Genomic DNA, 24,609 nt, shown 5'->3' with positions numbered 1-24,609 from the left:
TTGTAATATCAGAGCTTTCATGCATAGCACATTGAGGAAACTAAAAGAGTGAACTTTTTAAAACCCAAAATAGAAATACTGACCTTTTCTCTCCCACCAGCAATTGGAACTATCCATTTAAGAGCAAATCTCTACCACATTGTCTCCAATCCCGAGCTCTTGTAAGTGGCCCAACTGGGTATCATAATTTAATATCATAGACTGCTATGTGATCCAGTAAGAAAAAGTGAGATGCCATAGCCTCCAAATCTCAGAAATACAGCTGTCATCTCATTTTCAAATCTGAACCCAGAATAGAAGGGATCCAGATAATCGTTATCCAGAAACCCTTTTAGCTGCCGCTCTACCACTTTCTCTACTTACTTTCTCAAAAAAGAGAATTTGGTGGCAGGAATATAGTCATTTATGATGGTTAGATCAAGTGATGGCTTCCTAAAGAGAGCATAACATCACCTATTTTCAAGACAGGTGACATTGCAAACCTCATTAAGTTGAAAGCTTCAGTACAAAATTTAACCTACTTCCCACCTTATGCTAGATAAAACCTGTATAGAAACTTGTGGCCTACAATTTAAGTTTAAATCATTTTTACTTTGGTTTTTCAAACTGCACAGAGAAAAGGAGCTTCAGTTTGAAGATGAGTAAAGGCTATATATAGCCAATATTAGTTTTAAGTGGCAACTACAGAATTTGATCTGGGCTGGCTGTTTCATTTTTTATAGATCACATTATGGACTAGTTATAAATGTGGTGTATGTATGGAAGCATTCTATGGAACCATTATGTTGAAACTTTCACCTAGTATCAAATGTGTAACAGGCAATTATGCCACTAAATGCTATCAACTAACTATATTCAGGCTTTTTCTGAATGAAAAATGTTTCCTTTATGCATTATACCCAACTCTATTATGTTACCTGATTCTGGAAATTCAACGTAGTCAGTTTGTCAGGACAGAATCTAATTCAGGAGTAAAAATGTAAGTGAAAGTATATAGTGTTTACAATTTGAGATTTAATCATGCCACCAAAGTTCAGTTTCAAATAGAAACCTTTATTTGCATTATTATCCACATTCAAACAAAACAAATTAAAACAATATAAACAAGACCACATCCCAAATTAAACCCTTTGTTTAAAATGCCAGCGCCCACAGGCAGCTTTGTGTGCTGTAAAGATCAGTTGTACGAGTCATTTTAAGTGTAAACTAATTCCAGAATTAATTTTAGATACTATATGCCTTTCTCCTGAGATAACAAATATTGCTCTCATTTGAAGGATTTCAATATTGCTGCCACATGGTAGTCTGCTACTAAATTGTCTATGCTAGTTTGTGCAACATTCAAAAGGTTTCATCTGAAACAGGTTTTACTGAAGTAAAAGCATAAAGAAAAAAGTTTAGGTAGAAAGTAGCTAAATTGGTTAACCAAACACAAAGAATAAACAGAAAAAAATGGATGCACCCTGGCAAACAAATTAGATGGGATGAGAATGGGCTTATTACAAAGACCGTTTTAGAAGACAAACTACTTTCTAATCTTTTTGCGATAATAAACCATCCAAATGCTGTACAAGCAGCACTACAGCTACTAAATATACTGCTGCAAGATGTTTTTAAAGGGGAATATTTGTAGCTCAAGGTTGAAATGAGGGGTCCTTAGTGCTCTCTGAGCTTGGTCATTTTCTTGCAGACGTTTCATTACCTACTTATGTAGCATCATCAGTGCTAGTGATGACTACATTTCAGGTGCTTAGCAACCAGCTCATATTTATGACTGATTGCAATATCCCATCATCATGTGACCACAGTATGCAACTTTTCTGCCAGTTTCCAGCAGTCCACTGGTTTCTGACATGTTCCTATGATTGTGTGATTCATTTTACAACCGCATGATTCACATTTATAACTCTGTGATTTGCTTAACTATTGTTATAAAATCAGGTCCAATCAACTTGTGACCATCATGACTTGTGACCAAAATTCCAGCCCCAATTGCGGCTAAAAGTTGATACTTTGAATTAACAGTACTTAAAGACTGTTCTTAGTAGCAATTAAAATGAAGTTTTTGAAATGGAGGATTGTTTTTCTACTTAATAAAATTAAACTTGAAATTGCTGGAATCGAAGTAGCAACAGGGGAAAGAATCGGTAGACAACAAATACTACCAGATTTTAGAAATACTCAGGAATATTCATATTCAGGAAGAACTAATTTGAAAATATAATAATAATGAAACCAGAATTGAAATAGGAGGAAACAGAAACTTTGTCAGATGAGAGACCAAACTTTACAAAGCAACTAAACTCACAGCTGTTACCAAAATCCTCAGATCTTATAAAAGTTGAAATTTTACCAATTGTTTCAACTTCATAGGAAAAGTTCTCATATTACTCAGAATGCTTCCCTGGATATCAGAATACCCCCTTTCAGACTTGAAACTAGTTTGGAATTCATAAAATTTTGCACACATCTGCCTTTTAGCATCTTACCATGAAGTTGCACTTTGCACTTAAAATGGCTTCTAAAACACTTTTTTTTTTTTTACTGTAATAAGAGCCACAATACAAGCTTCAAAAGGCACCTTGAATGCCCGGAAGTTGTGATATGAACGTGTGCAACGTATTTCCTCAATTATTTACTATTAAGGATGAGATGTGGAATTTCATCTAAATTACGCTTTAAATAATTACTCAAAGCTATTACAATTTAAACATTAAATATAATTCATTAATTTACAGATTAACTGATACTTCAGGAACCGTAAAAGGGTCAGGAAGCTTCTGGTCATTTGCAGGGAAAATATGCACATCAGAACACACATAACTCTGGATCAAAACTCAAATATTTAAAAGACAACTTTAAGAAACTGAAATACAATCACTGGATGAATTATATAGGCAATAAATTCAGTGTGTGCTTAAAATACAGCAGCCTTGGAGTAGAGGGAGCAAAGTAATTGTATCTCTGAGAATAAAATTGCAAAGCTTCTGCAAAAATTAAAATAAATTTCCAATAAAAATCAAATACTGTAATGAAAATCACCAGTTTACATATTCAAGAAGAACTAATTTGAAAATGTAATAGGAATAATGAAACTACACACTACACTGCTTCAGACATTTTAATCTACCTTTTGAAATAGTTCATTCTGAATCACTACAGTCATTTTCCTGGAAAAAAAGGCAATACACAGACTTTCATTTATTTGCTATAAATGGAAAGAAAAACTATGGCATTTCTAGCCTTAAATTGTAGATAATGATATGAAGGATAATGCATAAAAATAAATTTATTTGTTGCCCATATTGCAATAAGGTGTAATATAATTAATTGCCATTCATAAAAGTTTCTGGGTAAGTTACACAAGAGATTTGGCCTCCAGATGACAGAAGACATTTAATACACACAAAAACATGTTCTGAGAAACACTGAATTTCTTTAAAAGTTAGCCAAGTGGCCTGGAGCAGAGGCTCTTTTGTTGAAAAAGCAGATTATATTAAAAATTCAACAAACTGTTAACAGCTAAAATGAGCCTTTTTGTCATCAAATTGCTCTCTATTAAAAAAAGTAACAAAGTGCACACTTAAGGTATAGAGAAAAATTTAAGACCACTAAAATATGCCCAAAATATCTTTAAAAGCCAGTACATAATTTTCTAAATAAATTGTCAGAAACCAAGAGACAACAAGGGCTACAATTACCCAGCTCCAAAACCATTTAAATAATAATAATTAAAAAAATCCTATTTGAACGACTCTAACTAAATTGAGTTTACAGAAATTATCTTTTGTTAAATAGCTTCACAAACTCTGCAAAAATGAGTTAGTGACCTACAAAAGTCATATATTTATCGTACAACATCTTAAGATATTTACAAAACATATTCACAAACAGTTTTGTTTCCAACTCCAATGTCTTTTTTGAGTTTTATGTGAAGTTCAGGAACTATGATTATTGCTTCTTATTACCATGATTAGAAACACAGTATGTAACAGCAATTTAGAATGATCTTAACAAGGGGAGAGGTCCATCCAATCATTCTTAACCATATTGCATTTCCATATACCATTTTGTAAAGTGCACACACCTGCACATCAGGGTGGAGATCTCTGTCATAATTATACATATCTCCCTGAAACCTTTTGGCATCAAAAGCATGATTTGGATTCTATGACGGGAATGAGCTGAAATACGCACATCCAAATTCCAACGTATGGAAGCAACCTTAACAGCAGCATGATGGTTGAGTGCTTTGTTTCATGGTTACATCAAGGCCAAGAACTACATTCTGTCAGAGGGTTTTACTGTGTAATTCAAGATTATTACTAAGATTTCTCCAGGCACTTTGGTCTGCCTGTGGTTATGGGCTTTGAATAGCTACCGTAAACAGAATTAGTGTACAAACTATCTGCCCATTACACCTACTCAAATGTTGTCGCCATGTTCCAATTGTAGAATGCCAAAGTAATATTTGACCCTTTTATAACATTATACAATGATGTTTTGATTCTATTGATCACATCCAAACTTCATAACTTATAAAGTCACTTAGGAGATCTTCATGGAAAGGGAGTGGTTTTTTCCTCCCATAAGGCTACATGTTTGACATGACACTCTTGCACTTTTCTGTAATAGAGTCCACCAACATCTATGGCATCAGCCTGTTAGGAGATCCTGGCAGGATATGTCAGCAGTATTTCTGCAGAAAAGAAGAACAGAAAAATATAAGAGAAACAAACACCAGACTGTAGTGAAAGTAATATTGCAATTCTAGAGATTAAGAATTTAAACATAAATTAACTGGCAATTAGTGCTTTGAACACTATGGAATGAATTTTGGTAGAAAGATGTAAGTTACATTTGAATTCCTATATTCCCAAGAACAGGATCCCAGAGTTATGATCCTGGAATGATAATGGATAGTTATTTTCCCATTACAAATTCTTCATCTTGCAGAAAGCTAATGACAATCTATTGAAATAATATAGAGTTGAAAATCTGTGAGAAAAAAGGAAATATACAAGAAAAAGACCAAGCATACCAAGTATATCTAATTTATGAATCAGACCTGAAAATATTGAGAAGATCTACGTTAAAAGTAGTCCCAAAGGTACTTTTTCCAAAAGGCAACTGGACTTTCTTGGCTTTTTTCCTTTGAAAATGTTTTGAACTGAAGAAACTTCCTGGATGAGAAGCTAAATGTTTTCAAAGGGGAAAAAGCAAGTAAGTCCAGTTGCCATTTGGAAAAAGCACCTTTGGGATAACCATGAGAATCTCCACAGATTTCTACCTTAAAGTACTTAAAGGAGCTGATCATGGCTGGTGATCTTTAGAAACTGAATGCCACTTACTTGATCAGGACCCATGGCCATTCCTGACATAGACATAGTATTGATATTCATTTGGGCCATGTGGCTTCCACTACTGTTCATATGCATCATATTGTAACTTGCAGGATTCCCTGGGTGGCTGAACTGCTGCTGTGGAAAAGAACTATGGGACAAAAAAAATATACAAAAAAAAGATAAATTATTGAATATACAGTAATTGCAATTTCACAAGACATAATAGGAGATGATAGCAATGCCATCAATATCGAAGTGCTTTCAAAATGGCAGATGTCATTCAAGGTGAGCAAGTATAACATGATGCATAGCAATGGTCTCTGATTAATTTTAATTTCTATTTTTCTTTTACTCCTTAAGATACCTAAGGTCTGCAATATTAAAGTTCTACATCTTTAAAATCAAATACTCTAACTTTTATCAGAACACAATACTTTACTTATTAAATATAAATAAACCTAATTTATATCTAACAGAGTAACATGTTGAGGTTAAGACCTAGATTTAAAAAAATGTCTGGTCATACATTTGGTCATACTTTGGCATTAAAAATATCAAAAATCAAAAGTATCGAAGCCAACTGCCTTCTGCAAACAGTTTGTACAGTAATTAATCACTGGTGGAATCACTAGAATTAAACAAATGACTATTTGAAGAGCAAAGGACACAGAAGTTCTTAAGTTGTCCTGTAATCTGAAATTCTCTCTTAAAAGCGCCTGTTACATTAAATAGACCACATGGTCTATATATCCTCTCTACCATGCAGAGAACAGTATATCCAAGGAAATGAGTGGGTTGAGCAATTGGATCACGTTTTTCAGAAAGTTCCCAACTTTTTAAAAAGGTATTTTGTAGTTTTAAGGATCTGCTGACAGTTTGATACATCAAGCTGCAGTTAAGCTAGAATCTGAAGCAAAAATAGAAAAAGAGGCAAGAGAAAGGCTTCATCCTATTATTTTCCCTGTTATTGAAAACCTGCATTGGTGCTGTCATTCTCATTCTGAAAATGCCAAGATTTTTCTCTCACCTGTTCCTGGCAATGTTTCCTGAAGGCCATCCCTTCATCTCTGGCGTTGGGTACATTGGTGAAGCCTGGGGATGTGACAATATTGAATTTTGTGAGGGTCCAACTCTTTGAGCCATCATGGCATTAGGAGGACTTGATACCCTGCTAAAGGCAGGATCAGGTTGCTGGCTCATTCCTTGAAAAGGACATAAGGTAACATTTTGGTCATTATTTATACTTCAATAAATGTTTGTTTAAGAAAGGAATTCTTCATGTCTTTATCAACACTGATCTCTGGTAATAATTAGTTCCGCATATAGTTCACAAGATGGACCCTAGAAAGGATTTCCTATATTTGTCTTGAGTTTCACTCATTTTAAACAAATCTTTGATCATCTAAAACTAGCTATTGAACTGTACACATTGTTCTCCTACTGGTATTTATGTATGTATGTTTGGATGGATGGATGGCTCATTGTGCTATTGCAAAATCAGAGCTGTATCTAATCCACAATGCATTAGGTAAAAGATTTGCAACAACATGCAATTTGAAAGTTTTGCCCTTTGCTTCTATCAGAAGTTACAAAAAATGGTTTTCAAAATTTCTCTTCATCTAATTTAATCAAATCCTCACTAAATAAAATACCTAGTGGTATAGTAGAAGAAAGCATTATTTTGAAGAGCCATAGTACTCAAGAGAATGGCATCTTTAGTTCTACGTCAGTGTTAAAAGGTCATGACTCCCTCTTCTCTAATGGATTTTGATATTAACCGAACTGATGTACTTTCTTCAATTTCTCATGTTGCAAATAAATATGAACCTAGTATATCTTTGTGGTTGCTAGAAGTCAAAAATGACTTGACAGTACATAATCAATCAATCAATCAATCAATGTGATCAGACTAATTGGAACTCATTCTGAAAAATTTAAATTGTTCCAATGAAGGAAGAAATAATTTGAATATGAGAAATCAAAGCAACAAATTTAAGATACGTGTATGCTCTTGAACCATTTCACTGGCAGAAGAGAAACATTTTGAGCAATTAGGAAATAAATGAGCAGTAACTGAAATCAAAGCCCTGCAATCAACATAATTGCAAAGTGAATTAAATATAATGATAAATGCCATCTAATCTTAAACCTCTGTCTGTCAATTCTATTTTAGATCATTTGAAAATTACCAATCTCCTTCCTGGTTATATTTATTTATATTAAGCTTTCGTCCTTAAGATCACAGGTACTTCATTTATGACATCATTTAGGTCCAGAAGAAAGAGGAAGAAAACTGAATCAGTGAAATGAATACCATAATTTGAAGAGTACGGAAATTGTTGGGGTGGGACAGGAGCCATCAGAGAGCCTGTAACAGCACCATCAATGTTTCCTGAGGCTGTCACATTCGGGGGAGGACTGAAGGCTGGAGGTTGTTGCTGTTGCTGCTGCATCATCAAGGCCATTCTTTGCTGTCTGAGATGATGACTTATTAACTCCCTGTTGCGTTGTGCCACCATCTGAGCATTAAGGAAGCCTTGCTGTTAATACCAAAATCAGAGGATAGGGAATAAGCCATTCACCATAAAAATATTTAAATGTGTTGTCATAATACTTATTTAATAAATTAAGACTCCAATGGAAGATGTACATCAATTCTACAGTGAAAACACATATCATGATCTAGTATACAATATTTCCAACTCATTGTCTGTCTGCTCTATTTATGCAGCCAAAATCACACAATCCATGCAGAAGACAGCAGTATTAGATTAGCCCAACCTCTGAACAGAATAATCTGAAATAATAGATAATCATCTGGAAAATCAAGGGCTGGAGCCTTGACTGACAAGTCCAACCATCTTGGGAGTAGTGTCCAACTTCCGTGTTGTTATTAATTAAAAACTAAATATGCCTATGTAAGCACTAGAATTCAGGGTCAACTTGAAGAACATTTAACTTTTTATTTAAAGTTTCAACACCTGATAGAGTAAAAATACCAATATCCAAATACAGAATATGAGAATATGATTACATGGAGAGGAACAAAAATGTAAGTAAAGCAGGAAATGGGAGGCCCTTGCATGTCTTATTTCTAACACATGTTGACCAAGATAATGGCCTTAATGACTCACTTGTGATCCCATCTGGGGAGGTAGAACAGGTCTCATCACCGATGCACCACCAGGATTGGTATTTTCCATTTTTATATCAAGCGTTTGACGAGTCTGATTCAAAAACTTAAGAAAAAGGAAACAATATATTGTAAAAGAACTATATAAAAATGTATCACTATCATGTAGTCCTCGAATTATGATTGATTTTGTACAGCAACCAGCTAGATTGTTTGTCTAATACTAATTCCTGCTATCTGGAAGTTGGCTGCTGGAAGGCCTTTTTCTTTCTTTCTTAGCTTTTTATTGTTGATTTTGACAATCCTTTCCGGCAATCAACATCCTCTCCAGCAGTCAGATACGCAAGGAATACATCAGACAAACAATCAAGCAGATTAGTACAGCAATGAAGACTGAATCATTACTATGGGTATTATACATTCCAATAGGAGAAAAAAAATGTTACATTTTGGCACAATCCAATTCTGCTTTTTCAGAACATATTACCTGCTGTCCTTGAAGCCTCTGCTGGAGTTGCATACGGAGCTGCTTTGGTGCATTGGTTCGCGGTCTCATAACATTTGCTCTGGGATGCATGGATTGCATTGGAAAATTGTTCTGCTGGGTCATCTGATTCATCATCGAGTTAAAGGCTGCCTGTTGGCCCTGTATGCTGCTACTAAAACCACCAGGCATTCCTGCTCCTGGCCCATGGTAGGGCTGTCCATATATTGGAGGCTTCTGGTCAATCATGACTGCAGAATCTTGGCCATGAAATGCTTCATGTTTGGATTCCAAAGCTTGTCCCTTCAAAAAAATAGGGAACTTAGTTCATTCTCTGCAATAATATATTACATATATTAATAGACAGATGGTGAACAATTTTATTGTGTGTGTGAGAGAGAGAAAGGGGGAGGGAGGGAAGGGGGGAGAGAGAGAGAGAGAGAATATATACCTGGAGATAATGGCTATTGGAGGAAAGGCATAATTTGCCATCTCTTCTGGCACTTCTATGAAAATTATAAGGTAATCTTCTAACATAATCTAGAAATCTCGTTCCTTAGCTCCACCGACTCCTTCCATTCAAAATTATATTAACAGTATCTATCACCCACCTATCTGGAATCATTCATTTAGATCAGTAATTAGTAAAATGGTATAGCATCACATTTGCTAATATAGAAAAATTATGTGCATACCTAATTACAATTATGTATAATAAATAATGGAGCATTGGAGCAAGTACTAGGAACAAAATAATTTTAGATGAAAGAATTTGTCTTAAATTATTAAATGGAGCGTTTTTCTCACTATGATTTTCCAGGTTTTAATTGTGGCACTACAGTATTTTGTGCAGTATTTTGTATCAATTGTTATCAATAGCTTAATTAACCTTCTCCTTTTAATGTATATTTAAAACTGAAAAAAAAATTCCAACTGAGCAACAATAAACTGAACTTGAACTGTGCTCTGTTGGGGAAAAGGTGAGGTGTAACAGGTGTATACAATCTAAAATCAATTCTCATAGAAGAATCTGTAAGCATCGATAATAGTGCAGAAAGAGAACTGCACCAGAACTGATTCAGCAGCATCCTTATAGTTTACAGCAGGGGTCCCCCAAACTTGGCAGCTTTAAGACTTGTGGACTTCAACTCCCAGAATTCTCCAGCCAGCATAGCATAGAATTGAAGTCCACAAGTCTTAAAGCTGCCGAGTTTGAAGACCTTTGGTTTACAGTATATTCAGCTAGCTGAAAAATAAGAGTTTAAGAGGATCATTTACTTACTTGGTTTACAAGATCAGGAATTCCTAAGGCTCTATCAATTTCTTCAAGGCTGGTAACATCAGTATTGCTTAACAATGCATGCAACTGGTCTAATAGAGCTCTTTCATCACTTTGCCCATCTACATTTGGAGTATTATATAACAGGTCATCCAAGGAATTTCTAACTAACTGCCTAGGAAAGACAAATGTTGAAAATGAGCAGGATATCGAAAGCAAGAATTTCTCTGCTAAAATTAATTCTGAAAAGTCCTTGGAAAAAATCTAAGATGAAGAGAGTAAAGACACTGGTACCAACGTATAAGAATTTGTCATCCTGAATCTGAAAAAAAGGTCTCTCTAAACTAACCCATTGATTCAAACCTAAGTATTACACTGTGAATGTATGCAAAATTGGCATATCCGGTTGTCTCACTGAATCACGTTTCAGATTCTTTTTCATGCTTATGATTTAATGTTAACTTTTCTGAGGCCAACCATATTGAACATATTCCCTTAAAAAAATTAATAACGCCCTTCTTTGTTTCTCAGAATAACAAATAAGCTTAAAGAAGCTGGACTTTATAGAATCATTATGTTGCTCATTCCATTTTATTTTAATATAGGTGTGTTATACTTCAAAAGAAAATAATATATTCTTCTCTGCCCTATACTTTCAAACATTTTCCTTCCTGTCTGATGCTTTTAATTCTTGTTACCTAGCCAGCTGCCCTAAGTTCTGCTATGCTGTTTCATTGGGGGGGTGGGGGGATGACTTTTGGAAGGCATGGGAGCGGAAAGTGAAAGAAAACAAGGATAAACCATTTCTGTATTTAATTTATTTATTAAAAACATTTCTTTGGTTTCCTATCTCATATACGGGAGGCTTACATCATTAAAATTCTGCAATATAAAAATCTTCTAACCCTCCCCATTCCCACCCCTGAAGTGGCAGCCAGCACAATCATATCAGCCACTTGATCAGCTCCATGGCAATCTGGGGACCTTAGGCCCACCGAAAGAACCATGTCTTCAGAGCCTTTTGGAAAACAGGGTGGGAGGTTAATTTATCTCAGAGGAATGTTTTAGAAGGAGGGAGCCGCCACAGAGAAGGCCCTTCTTCTGGTTCCTACTAGATCTGCTACCCTGAGAGGACACATAATGTACCTGGCATTCTGGCTTTGGTGAGCTGGGGATATGTAACTGGGGAGAGGCAGTCCTTCAAATAACATGGCCACAACCCATTTTACCAAGAAAACTAGATGGATATATAAGATAAAATGACTGACCACATAGGACCAGATGATGGACCCCTCAGCTCAGATGGCACCATAGGGGAAAAGCTGAGAATCTTTTTAGAGTACTAATTGTGTGTATGATGAGGCTAGATAAAAGCTTTCTAGACATCTAGTTGCTGATGTTAATATACAGGAAAGAAAATCCAAAGTGGCAAAGACGGAATTACAGTTGGAACGTGAAAGGTTAAAAATGCATGAATATGGGAAAGTTCAGCCAGGTGAAGAATTAAATTAACTACCCAATTAGGCATTAGTCAATTAAAACATTGGCATCTTAGGTATTAGCAAATTGAAATGAACTGGAATGGGATACTTTCCATCAGAAAATCATACTCTTTTCTACCCAGAACAAAAAACACAATGAACAAATGTGCTACTTTCATACTCAGTAAAGATATAGTAAAGAGAATACAATCCAGTCAATGACCAAATAATATTAATTAGACTTCACAGACAGTCTTTCATAGGATGGTTCAAATTCGAAACACTGATGCAGAAGAGGTGTTTATAGTCAAAGTCAATCAGAAATTAATAGAACATACAAGGAATATTTTATGTTTTTTGGTTTGACCAAAGTATTTTTCTTATTTGCCTGTGACCAAACAATAAAACAATCAGATAAGTAGTAATTATTACCTGTCTTGCAAACCTTGAGCTGCTTGTTCCATGGAGACTATGCTGTCAGGCCATACATTTGGCTGATTAGATGGTCCTGGATGTGCATAAGGATTTCCTCCCATTCCTACATTAATCTCATTTGACCCTATTAAAAAAGGAAACAAAATACACATTTTTTTCACTTGCAGAAGCAACAAATATTGAACAGCAATTTTTCAATGTTAAAAATAGCACTATAGTGATTAAAAAATAATTGAAGCTATATTCCTTTGAACATGGAACAGTAGAAGATTGATTATTATGGCAGCATGTTTCATGCACAAATTGATTTAGATCTGAATTGTAACAAGCCTCAAAGTCTTATCCAAACAGAAATGAGAAAAAAGTATAAAAATATTATTTTTAATAGCTGGGAAAAATATGAAAGGGAAAGAAAAAGAAGGGGCTTAAGGCTGTGCCCAAGATCTGAAATACAAAGGTTTCAGTAAATAACAATTGTAATCACTCACTCATATGGATCATTTCCTGTTGGAGCATTGATCTGGTGCCGGGAATACTATTTGACCTCATGGGCAAACCAGGCATGGATCCTCCCATGGAAGACCGGGCAAGAGAAGAGCTGCAGTCTGACCCAGCCCTTGCCATTGAACCAGAAGCTATAGGCTCCATCCTGTTCAGTTTTGAATTTTGTAGATTCCAGTCACTTGCCGAATGCTGATTCACGGAAACATTTCTGTTACAGATCCCTGAAAGAATTCACATATTTAAAGTAAAGCATTTTACTTTCTTTACTGAAAAATACGGAATGCATTTCACTTAATTATAGCAGGCATTTCTCCTCCTCCTCACATTCAGATTATAATTCTAAGTCAAAACTGAAAACATTCCACATATTAAGGTAGTTCTCACCCCCACCTCCCATCCCCAACCTGATATGTGCTGGAACTACAATTTACTGAAAATTCAGATTTGAGAATTACTATACAGAGGCTTTTCTACCTCTGGATTCCAACTGTACTACCGGTAACAACATATTAAAATCAGGAAACTCTTGTGTAGAAACATTTTGTGAGATATGCAGAGATTTCCTCCAGAAAAGCCAAACTTTTTAAAGCGGGGATGGCATTTCAAATATCCTAAACTGTGATTCATAGTTGTAATTGTTTAAAATGCAACAGGAAAGCTTCAAACTTATGGAATCCATCTTTCAGAACTGATTTTCTATTTCACTTTTTTATCCACTCTGCATTTATGCATCAAATATTCTAGGCACTGAAGTCTGAAGAACAGTCATGTCAATAATTTGTGATTTCAAAAGTCAAATTGGCAAACCAGACCAACCTACCGTTTACAATACTTGCTTGTTGGAGGATTACAAATCATCTTCTGACTATACAGATACAGTTTATTAAAATTCTGGGGTCCTAATTAAGGTAAAGAAAGGAATTACAAACAAACCCATATTGGCTCCAAAATTTTCTTGATTTTCAATCATTCTTGGTCTCTCAACCATCATATTTTGCTTCTGTAACAATGAATATGAACTAGCACTTCTCATTGATGAGACAGAATCCGCCGATATAGGACTATCTAAAGATATGGCTCTGTTGAAAGGAGGGCGGGTGATTTGCCTAGTCTGGGGACTTCTGACACCTGTTGACAAATTAAAATAGAATTGTAAATGCATCATCTGTAAAAAAATATTATCTGTATGTATATCTATTATTATTATTGTTATTATTATTTACACAAAATGACAGTATACACAGCAAACGAGATAACTATGCTGGGTGATGATGATGATGATGATGATTAGAAATTATTAAGGAAATATAGTGAAATGCTCCAGAAAAATATTATATTCCAATGTGAAATTAAATTAATATAATATTTCCCCTTCTCTGTACACTTTGTATTAACTAGATCTTCTTCAGCTACATGTTCAATTCTATAAAGGTCAAGAAAATGCAATCTAATATGCAAAAAAAGGTAAAAACCTAACAATAAAAGTGAACTACTATATTGATTTCACTGATTTATAAACATAAACTATTTTTTGAAATAAAATCAGAGCACAAATAATTCCTTACCCATTGGTGAATTTCCTTGGCATAGAGGTAGCTTATTTCCCATACTAACTCCATTTGTAGGGATAGGATTATGGCAAAAATCTGAACTATTCAGATCACCCAAAATTGCATCTAAATTATCCACCAAATTGCCACTTATCTGCAAAACATTTTAAATAATGAATTTAGTTTTTAACATTTCTAGAACGGATTTTATAAGCTAATATGGACTCAAAACGTATCCGTCTGAGACTTAGCCTTAACTTTTAAATCAACAAAAACAAATGAACAAAATAAACACAGAGTACATTTTTGTCTAGGAAGAATAAAAACAACTATTCAGTAAGGCCATACACATAATCCATTTAAAGGATAACTTAGAAAAAAAAAGAAAGTGATTACTTAGTAGTTCATCCTTTCATTTATTTAACCTAATTGAATAATTTTAAAACATTTATTAAAATATTCAGTCTTTTAAAATATTAACTATTTCTAAGTTCTTTAAATCCTATAGGTGGAATCTACTTAAATGGTACCTTATGCCACCAGGCTTGAAATCTTGGAATTAGAAAACTTAGAACTATGCCGCCTTTGGTCTGACCTAAGCATAGTACACAACATCCTACCTTTCAATGACTACTTCAGCTTCAGCCACAATAATACACAAGCACATAATAGGTACAAACTTAAGGTAAACTGCTCCAAACTCGATTGCAGAAAATATGACTTCAGCAACAGAGTGGTCAATGCCTGGACTGACTCTGTGGTATCTTCCCCAAAACCCCAAAACTTTAACCTGAGACTGTCTACTGTTGACTTCACCCCATTCCTAAGAGGTCAGTAAGAGGTGTGCATAAGTGCACAAACATGCCTACCATCCCTGTCCTACTGTCCCCATTTATTTGTATCCTTATCCTGTATTCATAATCATGTTTATACTTATTTCTGTTATCTTATACATATTTGACAAATAAATAATTTAAAAATAATTTAAAAAATAAAATAAAAGAGGTATTCCAGCTTTTCTCCTACAGAAAGGAATGCCTCTTCAGAATCAGTCTCACCCGGAACTAGCCATGTAAAAATCTAAAAAAAAAAAAAGGCAATTGCTATTATATAACTGAGTTAAGAACGATGTAAGATAACTCCCTCAGGGTTTTTACTTGTTCGTAGACCATTGGAATTTTTAACCAGACCCTGCTTGTCAAATAAGCTTGTGGAATGAAACTAAAAGTAAATATTCTTTTAATGGAAATTCTGCTTAACACTTGAATACTTATACTCTACCTCTTCTGTGGGTTCTGTCTTTATTTTCATCTCCTTTTCATTACTTGATGTAGGCATGGCCGAACTACAGCACTGTCCCATCTTGGTATCCAGAGTCTCAATTTTAGGTTTAATGTCTTTTAAAAGTGGCTCTTTTCCATCATCCTTGTCAAGCAAGTATCTAAGCAGAGCATGATTCTCTTTCTTTTTAGGACTCATTTGTTCCTGTTTCACAACTTCTCCACAGGAAACAGTGTTAGCATCATGAAATGGATCTTTCCCAGTAGCTTCAGCTGTGATTTTTGCTACCTCTGCTGGAGAATTACCATTTCGTAGCAACTTATGTAAAATCTTATGCTTCTCTTGCATATTTGATGAAGAAACTCCTCCCGATGTAGAAGATGAAACACCAGATGAAGGGCTTGTAGCATTGTTAGAAGATTCTTTGCAGCTGGAGTCCAAGGGTGAATTTGAAAGTGTTGGGTGCCCTCTCTCCTCTGAGGAACACGTTAGCAATTGAAGAAGCTTTTTGTGTCCTTTGCTTTCAGCTGGTCCCCTCTGATCAGCACCTTCAAGACTCTCCTCTTTGCTATCTTTATTACTATTTGAGTCCCTGCTGTTTGACTGGCACATGGAGCTCTCCACTTGATTCTGCTCACAAAACATGCCAGGGGGGCTTTTTGAATCCTGGCTCCCCATTTTGCTTTGTGGAGGAGGAACATTCATATTGGGAGAACTGTCCAGTTTAGGACCTGGTGAAGAAAGTGTGGAGAGGAGAGTTGTTCCAACTCCCTCGCTAATGGCCTGAAGAGCACTAAGTGAACTGCTTGAAAAGTTGTTGCTGCTTGAATTGCTGACCGGTCCCATTGGAGAGTGTACACCTATAAAAATAGTTCATAGTTTAGTTTAAAAAAAATAGTTCATAAATATTTGAAATATCTCGAGGAAAAAGGAAAACAAAGCAGAACTATTTTCCATGCGATCTTTCTCACAACAGAATAATGATATAATTAATTTGACTAAACTGACTCAAGGTTTATGTTTCAATACATTTCAGGGAATATTTTTAAAGACCGGTTATAAATCCAAATAAAAAAAGTAATCTTCTGTAAATAAATTGATATTTTATATTGAAATGAAATATTACTTAGAAAGCCACCTTTACCTGGTACAGGAGAAAACTGGTGTGAATTCACTTTTGGACTCCCACGATTCCTTGGAGATATCATTATATTTGGTTGAGTGGCATTCAAGCTTGGGCTGCCATGTGGTGGACTACTGATATTTAATCCATAATTATTTTGATAAGGAAAAGGCTGCATTCCTTGCCCAGAGTTCATTGATCCCATATTTCCTGGACCTCCATACCTAGCACCACTCATCTGCCCCATTATGTTAGGGTCTCCCATGGCATAGTTTCTGTTTTGAAGCGGTACATTTTGCCCAGGCATCATATTCATAACACCGCTACATGAATTGGTACTCATAGTTGTAGAAGCTCTTATGTTCTGTCCCATTGTATTGGGATTTGGTCGATATCCATTTTGTTCTCTGAAAGGTTGAACAAAGGAATACAATAAAATCAGGCTCCAAATCCACTTTTTAATTGTGTTACATTAAACACAGAAGAAAAATGCACCTACACACAATATAATTCAATATCTCTAGATTAATAAAAGAAAAAAGGTTTGAAAAATCATGGCGTAATTCCCCAAAATTGACCAGCTTCTTTCCTGTCCTTTTTAAAAATAAAAATTGATTAAATGATCATAATCATTACAATGCTGGGGGGGAGGGGGCTTCTGATGTGATTAGAATGATCCTGCCGGCAGGGGGAAGGTTGTTACGGTTAGTAGTTACTACTTGGTGCAAAAGATAATGGATTGCTTTTTTAGCAGTATTTATTTTTAATCTTTTTAATTAAAACAAGTGTTAAGAAAATATAACAGAAAAGGACAAACACACTGATATTAATTCAGTATAAAAACTAATTGCAACTAATAGATCATTAATGTGATTATTTTTTTTAATGGAAAAAGATCTACCACCCATACTCTCTAGCACCTACCTGCCTCACTGGCTTTCACTGCCTGTGCCCTCCTGTTAGACTTACTTGCCAGTCTGCTTGCCTGGGTTCCCACTCTTCCCAGGCCACAGTCATACGAGGATTCACCTAATGAGCCATGTAGTCCTCAGATTACAACAATAGCCGGGACGGCCAGGATTGCCCTCACTAAGCAATGCAGGCATATGATGTCATGCTGTATGACTGCATAACTTAGTGATGGAAATTCCCATCCCAATTGCCATTGTTATCCAAGAATAGAATAGAATAGAATAAAATAGAATAGAATAGAATAGAATAGAATAGAATTTTTATTGGCCAAGTGTGATTGGACACACAAGGAATTTGTCTTGGTGCATATGCTCTCAGTGTACATAAAAAAAAAAAAGATACGTTCATCAAGGTACAACATTTACAACACAATTGATGGTCAATATATCAATATAAATCATAAGGATTGCCAGCAACAAGAACTACCTGTAACCTATTTAAATGCTTTGGTGGTATCTGTCAGGCTCCAAAAACTAAGAAAGACATGATTAGAAAGTCTTCTAAGTAGTTCCCTCCTATTGTTCCTCACCTATAGCAAGAAATATTGCCAAACTAAAGCAACCTCTTGCACCATAAAACGTATACTCTGGGAACTATTAAGGAAGAGTCTTTGTCACCCTTTTTCCCCCACACAAACCCTAAACTACACTGTGTCGCTTCAATTAGTTCTACTAAAACCAAACCCTGATTATACTCTATGCCACAAATGACGTATTACCCAAGCCAATAATTTCAGGGAGTTCTGTTTCCAAAAAATGGTTAAGGAAGAAAAGTAAACGCCTTTTCTTCTTCATTCCTATCCTCTTGAGATTAGCTCAACTGAGCCTCAGATACTGCAGAAGCCCCAACATTTATTCTCACTTAAATAACACATAGGACTACCATTTTATTATCTTTAAGCAAAACCATAACAAAAAAAAATTCCTTGGGAAGGTAATAAGTAACACATTACTTATTTCGCCATGGAGCGAAACTATTTCCAGTAAATTCAACTGCTAATTTTTAAACCAAAATCAGTTGTTTACCTATCCATATTGCTGAACTAACTACTAGGTTATAGCCAAAGGTATAACTCAAGGGTAGAAATGTTCACTAAAAACAACCTGCATGAGAGTACTCATGAGCTATATTTTGAAATAAGATAACTATTTCATTTTTTGCCATTCAGGCAATATGTTAAAAAGAAACGGTGAATTCTCTAGCATCATTTATTTGGTAATTTTTTTTTTCTTGTCCTGGGAAGGGAAAACCAGTCTTACTCCATGAAAACCATTATCTGAATCTGAAATAGTTACCAGCCTATATAAACATGTCACATACCAATGTTAATATACTCAAATTTTGCTCAAATAAGCATTTAACGAAGGCTTAAGGTTTGGAAATCCTAAAATGTAATTGCAATTTTACCTTTGAAGAAAGTGGGTAGAGATAAACCCATGACGGTCATTGGTAACTGGATTTCGGAATAATTTACTTTTTGTTTGTGCTGTCACTATTGTTCCATCAGCTAAAGAGAAACGGTAGAGTGGCGTTTCAGCAATGCCTTGCATGTAAGCTGTTAAGAAAAACAGATTTTTATTAGAAGAGCACCTTCCTGTTCATATTTCATGTTACACAAATAATGGCTTGCAAAGTAAGACAGACATTTTAAAAGTTCAGGTTTGGTGTCTACTAACTTTTGCCTAAAATGCATACACATAAAAGACAACAACAACAACAAAATCTATACAGCTTCTGTGTTTGAATTTGTACATTGTGGGGGAAATGGCATTACCTGCAGAAATAGAGACTCTGAATTGGAGGAGTCAGGATTTTATTAAAGGAAGCAGGAACTATTTCCATTTGCACCTCCCAGCAACCATTTTATGAAAACAAAGCATCGCCTCACAGCAGTGAGAAAATTCAGTGGCAGCAAGATAGTAAGCAAAATCTAAAAGGATGTCTTAAATTTGTCATCCCCTTAAGAGCTGTGGTGGCTCAGTGGTTAGAGTGCAGTACTGCAGGCTATTTCTACTCCCTGCCAGCTGCCTTGAGATTTGAATTTGGCAGTTCAAATCTCACCAGGCTCAAGGTTGACTCAGCCTTCCAGCCTTCTGAGGTGGGTAAAATGGGGATCCAGATTGCTGGAGGCAATATGCTGACTCTGTAAACAGCTTAGAGAGGGCTGTAAAAACACTATGAAGTGGTAAATAAGTCTAAGTGCTACTGCTATTAAGAGTGGAAGAAAGGCTTATTTCTCTGTCATACTTGACATAATTGGACATCAGTTGATACATTATTTTTATATGAAAATACATGCCCCAATTAGAACTTCCAAGACAACAATCCACTCTATTTGTTTCAAATTGGCCCCAAAAATAAATACCCCCCCTTGTTTTTAAAATTAACCCCTCAATGCCTTTGAAAATTCAGATTTTTACCTTCCTGATAGTGCCGCTTGTTTGACCAGGGCTGACCTTCATTTTGGCATAAAAATCTCTGAATGCAACGGCGGATTGTATCTTCAAATCCCGGTCTCATAGACCTTAAAGAATTTGTATCTATGTTAACAAGTTTACCTGCCAAATAGAAAAAGAAACTATTGGGAATTACCTTGATATATTTGATATATATAAATATTTTGATATATTTATACTTAATTAACTGCTGTGTTAGTAGAATCTATAGAAATATAGAATTTATAGAAACATTACAATGTTATTAAAAAACGAAAGCGTAGCACCTTAATTGAATAAAATACTGGAAATAAGTAGAGAATATCAATTGAATAAAAATTATTCATACTTTTTATTAATCTAAAAGGATGGAGGCCAGCTGCAGTTCTGGAGAAAATATATTCCATAATTTAGGAGCAAAATAGAACAAAATCATCTGCCTATGGGCCTTAGGTGAACTAGTTCATATAACCAGATAGACAGTTCCTTCAATGAGTCGTTTAATGTTTGAAACAAACAATTTCAAACAATAGGCAAACACTGCAAACTAGAAGCACTACAAGAAAAATATTCTGAAACAATAATTTCCTTGTAGGCTCCAGCCTTGTGCAGAATGCAGCAGTGAGGGCAGTTAATGGTGCCAGTTAGTTAGCACAATGCACATCACTGCTCTGTGATGTGCATTGGTAGCAGTTTGTTTCTGGGTGCAATCCAAGATGTTGGTAGTTACCTTTAACTACCAACATCTTATATGACTTGGGCCAGGTTACTTATACTTACCATCTCACCGTGGTTGTCTCAATCTAATCCAGCAGGAGGCACATTCTCAGTATTGTTGGCCAAGAGGTTCATGCTTAGCAGGGCCTTGAAAAAGTGCCTTTTTTGCCATCACATCTGCCCTCTGAAACATCATCTTTTGTAGGATTAGGTTGGCTTCCACCCTCATTGTTGCTTTAGATTTTTTGGCAAGATTTCAGAAGTGGTTTACCATTGCCTCTTTCCCAGGCTTAAGGGAGAGTGACTGGCCCAACGCCACCCAACTAGCTTCATGCCTAAGATAGGACTAGAAAACCGTCTCCTGTTTTCTAACTGATGGCCCAACCACTACACCAAAGTAGCTCTCATTTTATTTTTATTTTTTTCTTATTTTAGCAATTGCACTTTTTATTTAAAGTTGTGTGCCACCCAGACTCATGTATGTCAGATGGGCAGCTATACAAATTGAATGAATTCATAAATAAATAACATGCTTGAGGGCAATTAGTAACATAAACCATATTATTCCCATAGTTTGCATTAAACAATGTATTTGATGGGTTTTTCAAGTAGAATTCTCACCTGACAGATCATGCCTAGTAACAAAGCTCTCTGTGTTTGGGGAAAATACCCTCTCTACTGTAGAGATACGCCGCGCGACACATATCATACAGGACTGCAAATCTGAAATACAAAATATTTTATGACATGTTTAAAATGATGTAAAACTCTAGCCATTCAATATGTGAGATATGGCACAGTATAAATAAATGGAATATATTTAAATAAGTGGATGATTTGCCATTACCTTCCCCTTCTTCTAGCATAGCTCTTGGTTGTGATAAAGCAAAACACTGCATGGTTTCAAATCTTTGATGCAATTCCTGACTGTTTCCTATATCTTCTAGAAGTTCATTTAATGGTTTCACCATCATACGACAATTAAATGTGTGACTTTTCTGTTTCGGTGCTTCGTTGGTCCAAGAAACCCCATTCACTAAAAAAAAATAGAACTTCTCATTAAGTTGTTCAAAAAAGAATGATGACTTTAATTCTATATTTATCCAGCTACACTAGCTATTTAGAACTGAGGAGGGTTAGGGTTAGGGCATGCTATTGTATGCAACATTTATGTACTGCTAAGAATTATCCACAAAAGAAAAAATAATAATTTAATGCATGGGATATCATGTATTAGGCAGGCAAAAAAACCCTGCTATAAATATATTAAAGGGAGGAAGAAAGTAGAGGAGTCTTCTAATATCAACCATCAATGTTTGCAATATGAACATTTATTTATTTATATACCTCCTTTATTATTTTTACAAGTCAAGGCTGTGAACATATCCAACACACTTTCCTCATCCTATTTCCCCACAACAATAATCCTGTGTGGTGAGCTGGGCTGAGATAAAGTGACTGGCCTAAGGTCACCCTGCTGGCTTTCATGGCTAAGGTGGGACTAGAACTCACAGTCTCCTACTTTCTAGCCTGGTGCCTTAACCACTAGACCAAAGGTGTCAAACTCATGGCCTGCAGGCTGGATGAGTCACGTGCTGGCCATGCCTACCCGCACTTTAGCGATGGGGAGAAAGTCGCAATACATCACATGATGACGACATGACGAGCGTTTGACACCCCTGCACTAGACCAAGCTAGTTTTCTTGCACTTGAACAATGAAAGCTGGAAAGACAATCAAGCAGTAGTCTCACTCCAACTATTCCCATTTCTATTCTGGATTCCCTAAATGTTATCAATACTGTCAATCATACACAACAATGCTAATTTGCAAGCATATTAAGATATGCACAGTCACAATTTCGCTGGGATCATTATGGTGCAGGAGATTTAAGTCCCGGTGTCTGCCATCAAGTGAATCATATCTGGGAATTGGAGCAATATACTGTATGAAAACCTAACTCTATAATATTGGACACAACTGAATTTGCATCTTTTCACGCTTAATATTTTATTATGATTAACATCGAGATTTAACCAAATTTACTTAAAACATTAAAATGGGGTAATAGACTTCTATAACAAAATATAAATTTTGATTAATATTATGTTCAGCAAAATTTGGTAAAAATGGAAGTCGGTATTTTAACAGAATCTATATAATAGTATATTTTAAATAAACTGAACAGCAATACTTCAATTTCCATTAACAGAGAATAGCATGTGTTTACTTATTACATATATTCTTTGTTTTTCTATAACAGCTCGAGGCATTTTACATGAAGGAATCCCCTAATCTCACAACAATCCTGTGAGGTGGGCTAAGAAAATGTATATATGTGTGTATATGTATATGTATATGTATGTATGTACGGGATAACAATTTCAATTACATAAACCATCTTTTTCAAGAAGTTACAAAGATCCACATATAATTTGGTTGAATACTGAATTTTGCTGAAAACTCCTCATATTAAGGTACAATGTGAATGAAAATTTAAAGAGGTAGTTTAAAATTAAACATAAAAGTTAATTTTTTTTAGAAAAGGTCAATTTTGCACATTTGACATACCAAGTGATTATGAAAAGCTTTCTTACCTGCAGATTTGGGTAAATTTTTTAGAAAATCTTTCCGATCTTCCTCATGTAAGATACTGTAAACACTTGTATTAACCAGGTCCTCTTGTTTATATTGCAAGTACTGAGTGACATTTTCAGATACAAATACAATGTTTCCGTCCCTATTTACTACAAATAAGAAGCCATCTAATGCCTAGAAATAAAGTTATGGAAAGCTAGTATTGAAGCATTTAAACACAGACATATATATTAACAGTTACTATGTACTGAAATAAACATCAGTGTTGCTCATGATGTTACCTAGTTTAGTAATGAAACATTGGCAAGAAAACAACCAAGCTCAGAGAACACAAAGAACCTCACAGTTCAACCAAGAGCTACAAATATTCTCTGCTATCAGTATTTTATAATCCTATACGTCTATTGTATTCACTTATAATCCTATTTTTGCATTATGTGTATACACAGCATATGCCTCCTAGTTGATAGGATGTGGGCAACATTAAATTGGCTTATAACATAGTTATAATCTTGATTCTATCTTGGATAGGTTAGCTGGAGCATCCTTGAAGTAAAACTGAACTTTCATTATCCTTGTATGATGCTGGCCAAAATGAGCCAAAATGGACCAATATTGTCCTTGTTTTTATCAGGAACACTGCAGTCTGGCATGAAAATGATTACATCTGAAAACATAGTCAATATCTTCTTTCTCTTATTTGGAAACATTTGAATAGAATAGAATAGAATAGAATAGAATAGAATAGAATAGAATAGAATAGAATAGAATAGAATAGAATAGAACAGAACAGAACAGAATAGAATTCTTTATTGGCCAAGTGTGATTGAATACACAAGGAATTTATCTTGGTGCATATGCTCTCAGTGTACATAAAAGAAAAGATACATTCGTCAAAAATCTTAAGGTACAACACTTAATGTTAGTCATAGGGAATAAATAAGCAATCAAATCATATTAGGAAACAGTCAATATAAATCGTAAGGATACCAGCAACAAGGTTATAGTCATACAGTCACAAGTGGGAGGAGATGGGTGATAGGACATGAAACCTTAATTAATCAAAGGAATAATGGACAGCAAAGTATCTCTTATGGGCATTACGGAGACCTGGTTGGGTCCGGAGGGGGGGGTTCCCCTCGTTGAGCTGTGCCCTCCAGGTTTCCGAGCATTTCATCAGCCGAGGGCCCAAGGTAGGGGTGGGGGGGTGGCGGTTGTCATTAAGGAAGATCTAGAACCGAGGGAGGCCACTGTTCCTCAGATTGCCGGTTGT

General features: G+C 35.4%; 1 protein-coding gene across 2 annotated transcripts in view; it reads right to left on the bottom strand.

Moving 5' to 3' along the window:
* Positions 1-1,032: 1,032 nt before the first annotated feature.
* Positions 1,033-24,609, bottom strand: part of NCOA3 (nuclear receptor coactivator 3) — a 97,089-nt gene continuing 73,512 nt past the window's right edge. The window contains exons 6-23 of one of the 2 annotated variants that reach the window (XM_058177528.1): positions 23,336-23,510; positions 21,587-21,775; positions 21,361-21,462; positions 20,008-20,145; positions 18,995-19,142; positions 16,637-17,022; positions 15,493-16,352; positions 14,227-14,365; positions 13,595-13,789; positions 12,646-12,882; positions 12,155-12,281; positions 10,245-10,416; positions 8,966-9,265; positions 8,480-8,584; positions 7,660-7,864; positions 6,373-6,547; positions 5,352-5,493; positions 1,033-4,699 (exon numbers count right to left, since the gene is read on the bottom strand). In XM_058177528.1, the coding sequence (XP_058033511.1) occupies positions 4,688-4,699; positions 5,352-5,493; positions 6,373-6,547; positions 7,660-7,864; positions 8,480-8,584; positions 8,966-9,265; positions 10,245-10,416; positions 12,155-12,281; positions 12,646-12,882; positions 13,595-13,789; positions 14,227-14,365; positions 15,493-16,352; positions 16,637-17,022; positions 18,995-19,142; positions 20,008-20,145; positions 21,361-21,462; positions 21,587-21,775; positions 23,336-23,510 (3,807 nt within the window). In that variant the 3' untranslated portion in view covers positions 1,033-4,687. Of the gene's footprint in view, positions 4,700-5,351; positions 5,494-6,372; positions 6,548-7,659; positions 7,886-8,479; positions 8,585-8,965; positions 9,266-10,244; positions 10,417-12,154; positions 12,282-12,645; positions 12,883-13,594; positions 13,790-14,226; positions 14,366-15,492; positions 16,353-16,636; positions 17,023-18,994; positions 19,143-20,007; positions 20,146-21,360; positions 21,463-21,586; positions 21,776-23,335; positions 23,511-24,609 lie in introns of both variants that reach the window. The other variant, XM_058177527.1, reaches the window with a different exon arrangement.

This window comes from Ahaetulla prasina, chromosome 3, assembly GCF_028640845.1.
Source record: "Ahaetulla prasina isolate Xishuangbanna chromosome 3, ASM2864084v1, whole genome shotgun sequence".
NCBI lineage: Eukaryota > Metazoa > Chordata > Lepidosauria > Squamata > Colubridae > Ahaetulla > Ahaetulla prasina.
The sequence above is the reverse complement of the archived record's forward strand: the minus strand, read 5'-3'. Positions and strand labels throughout refer to the sequence as shown.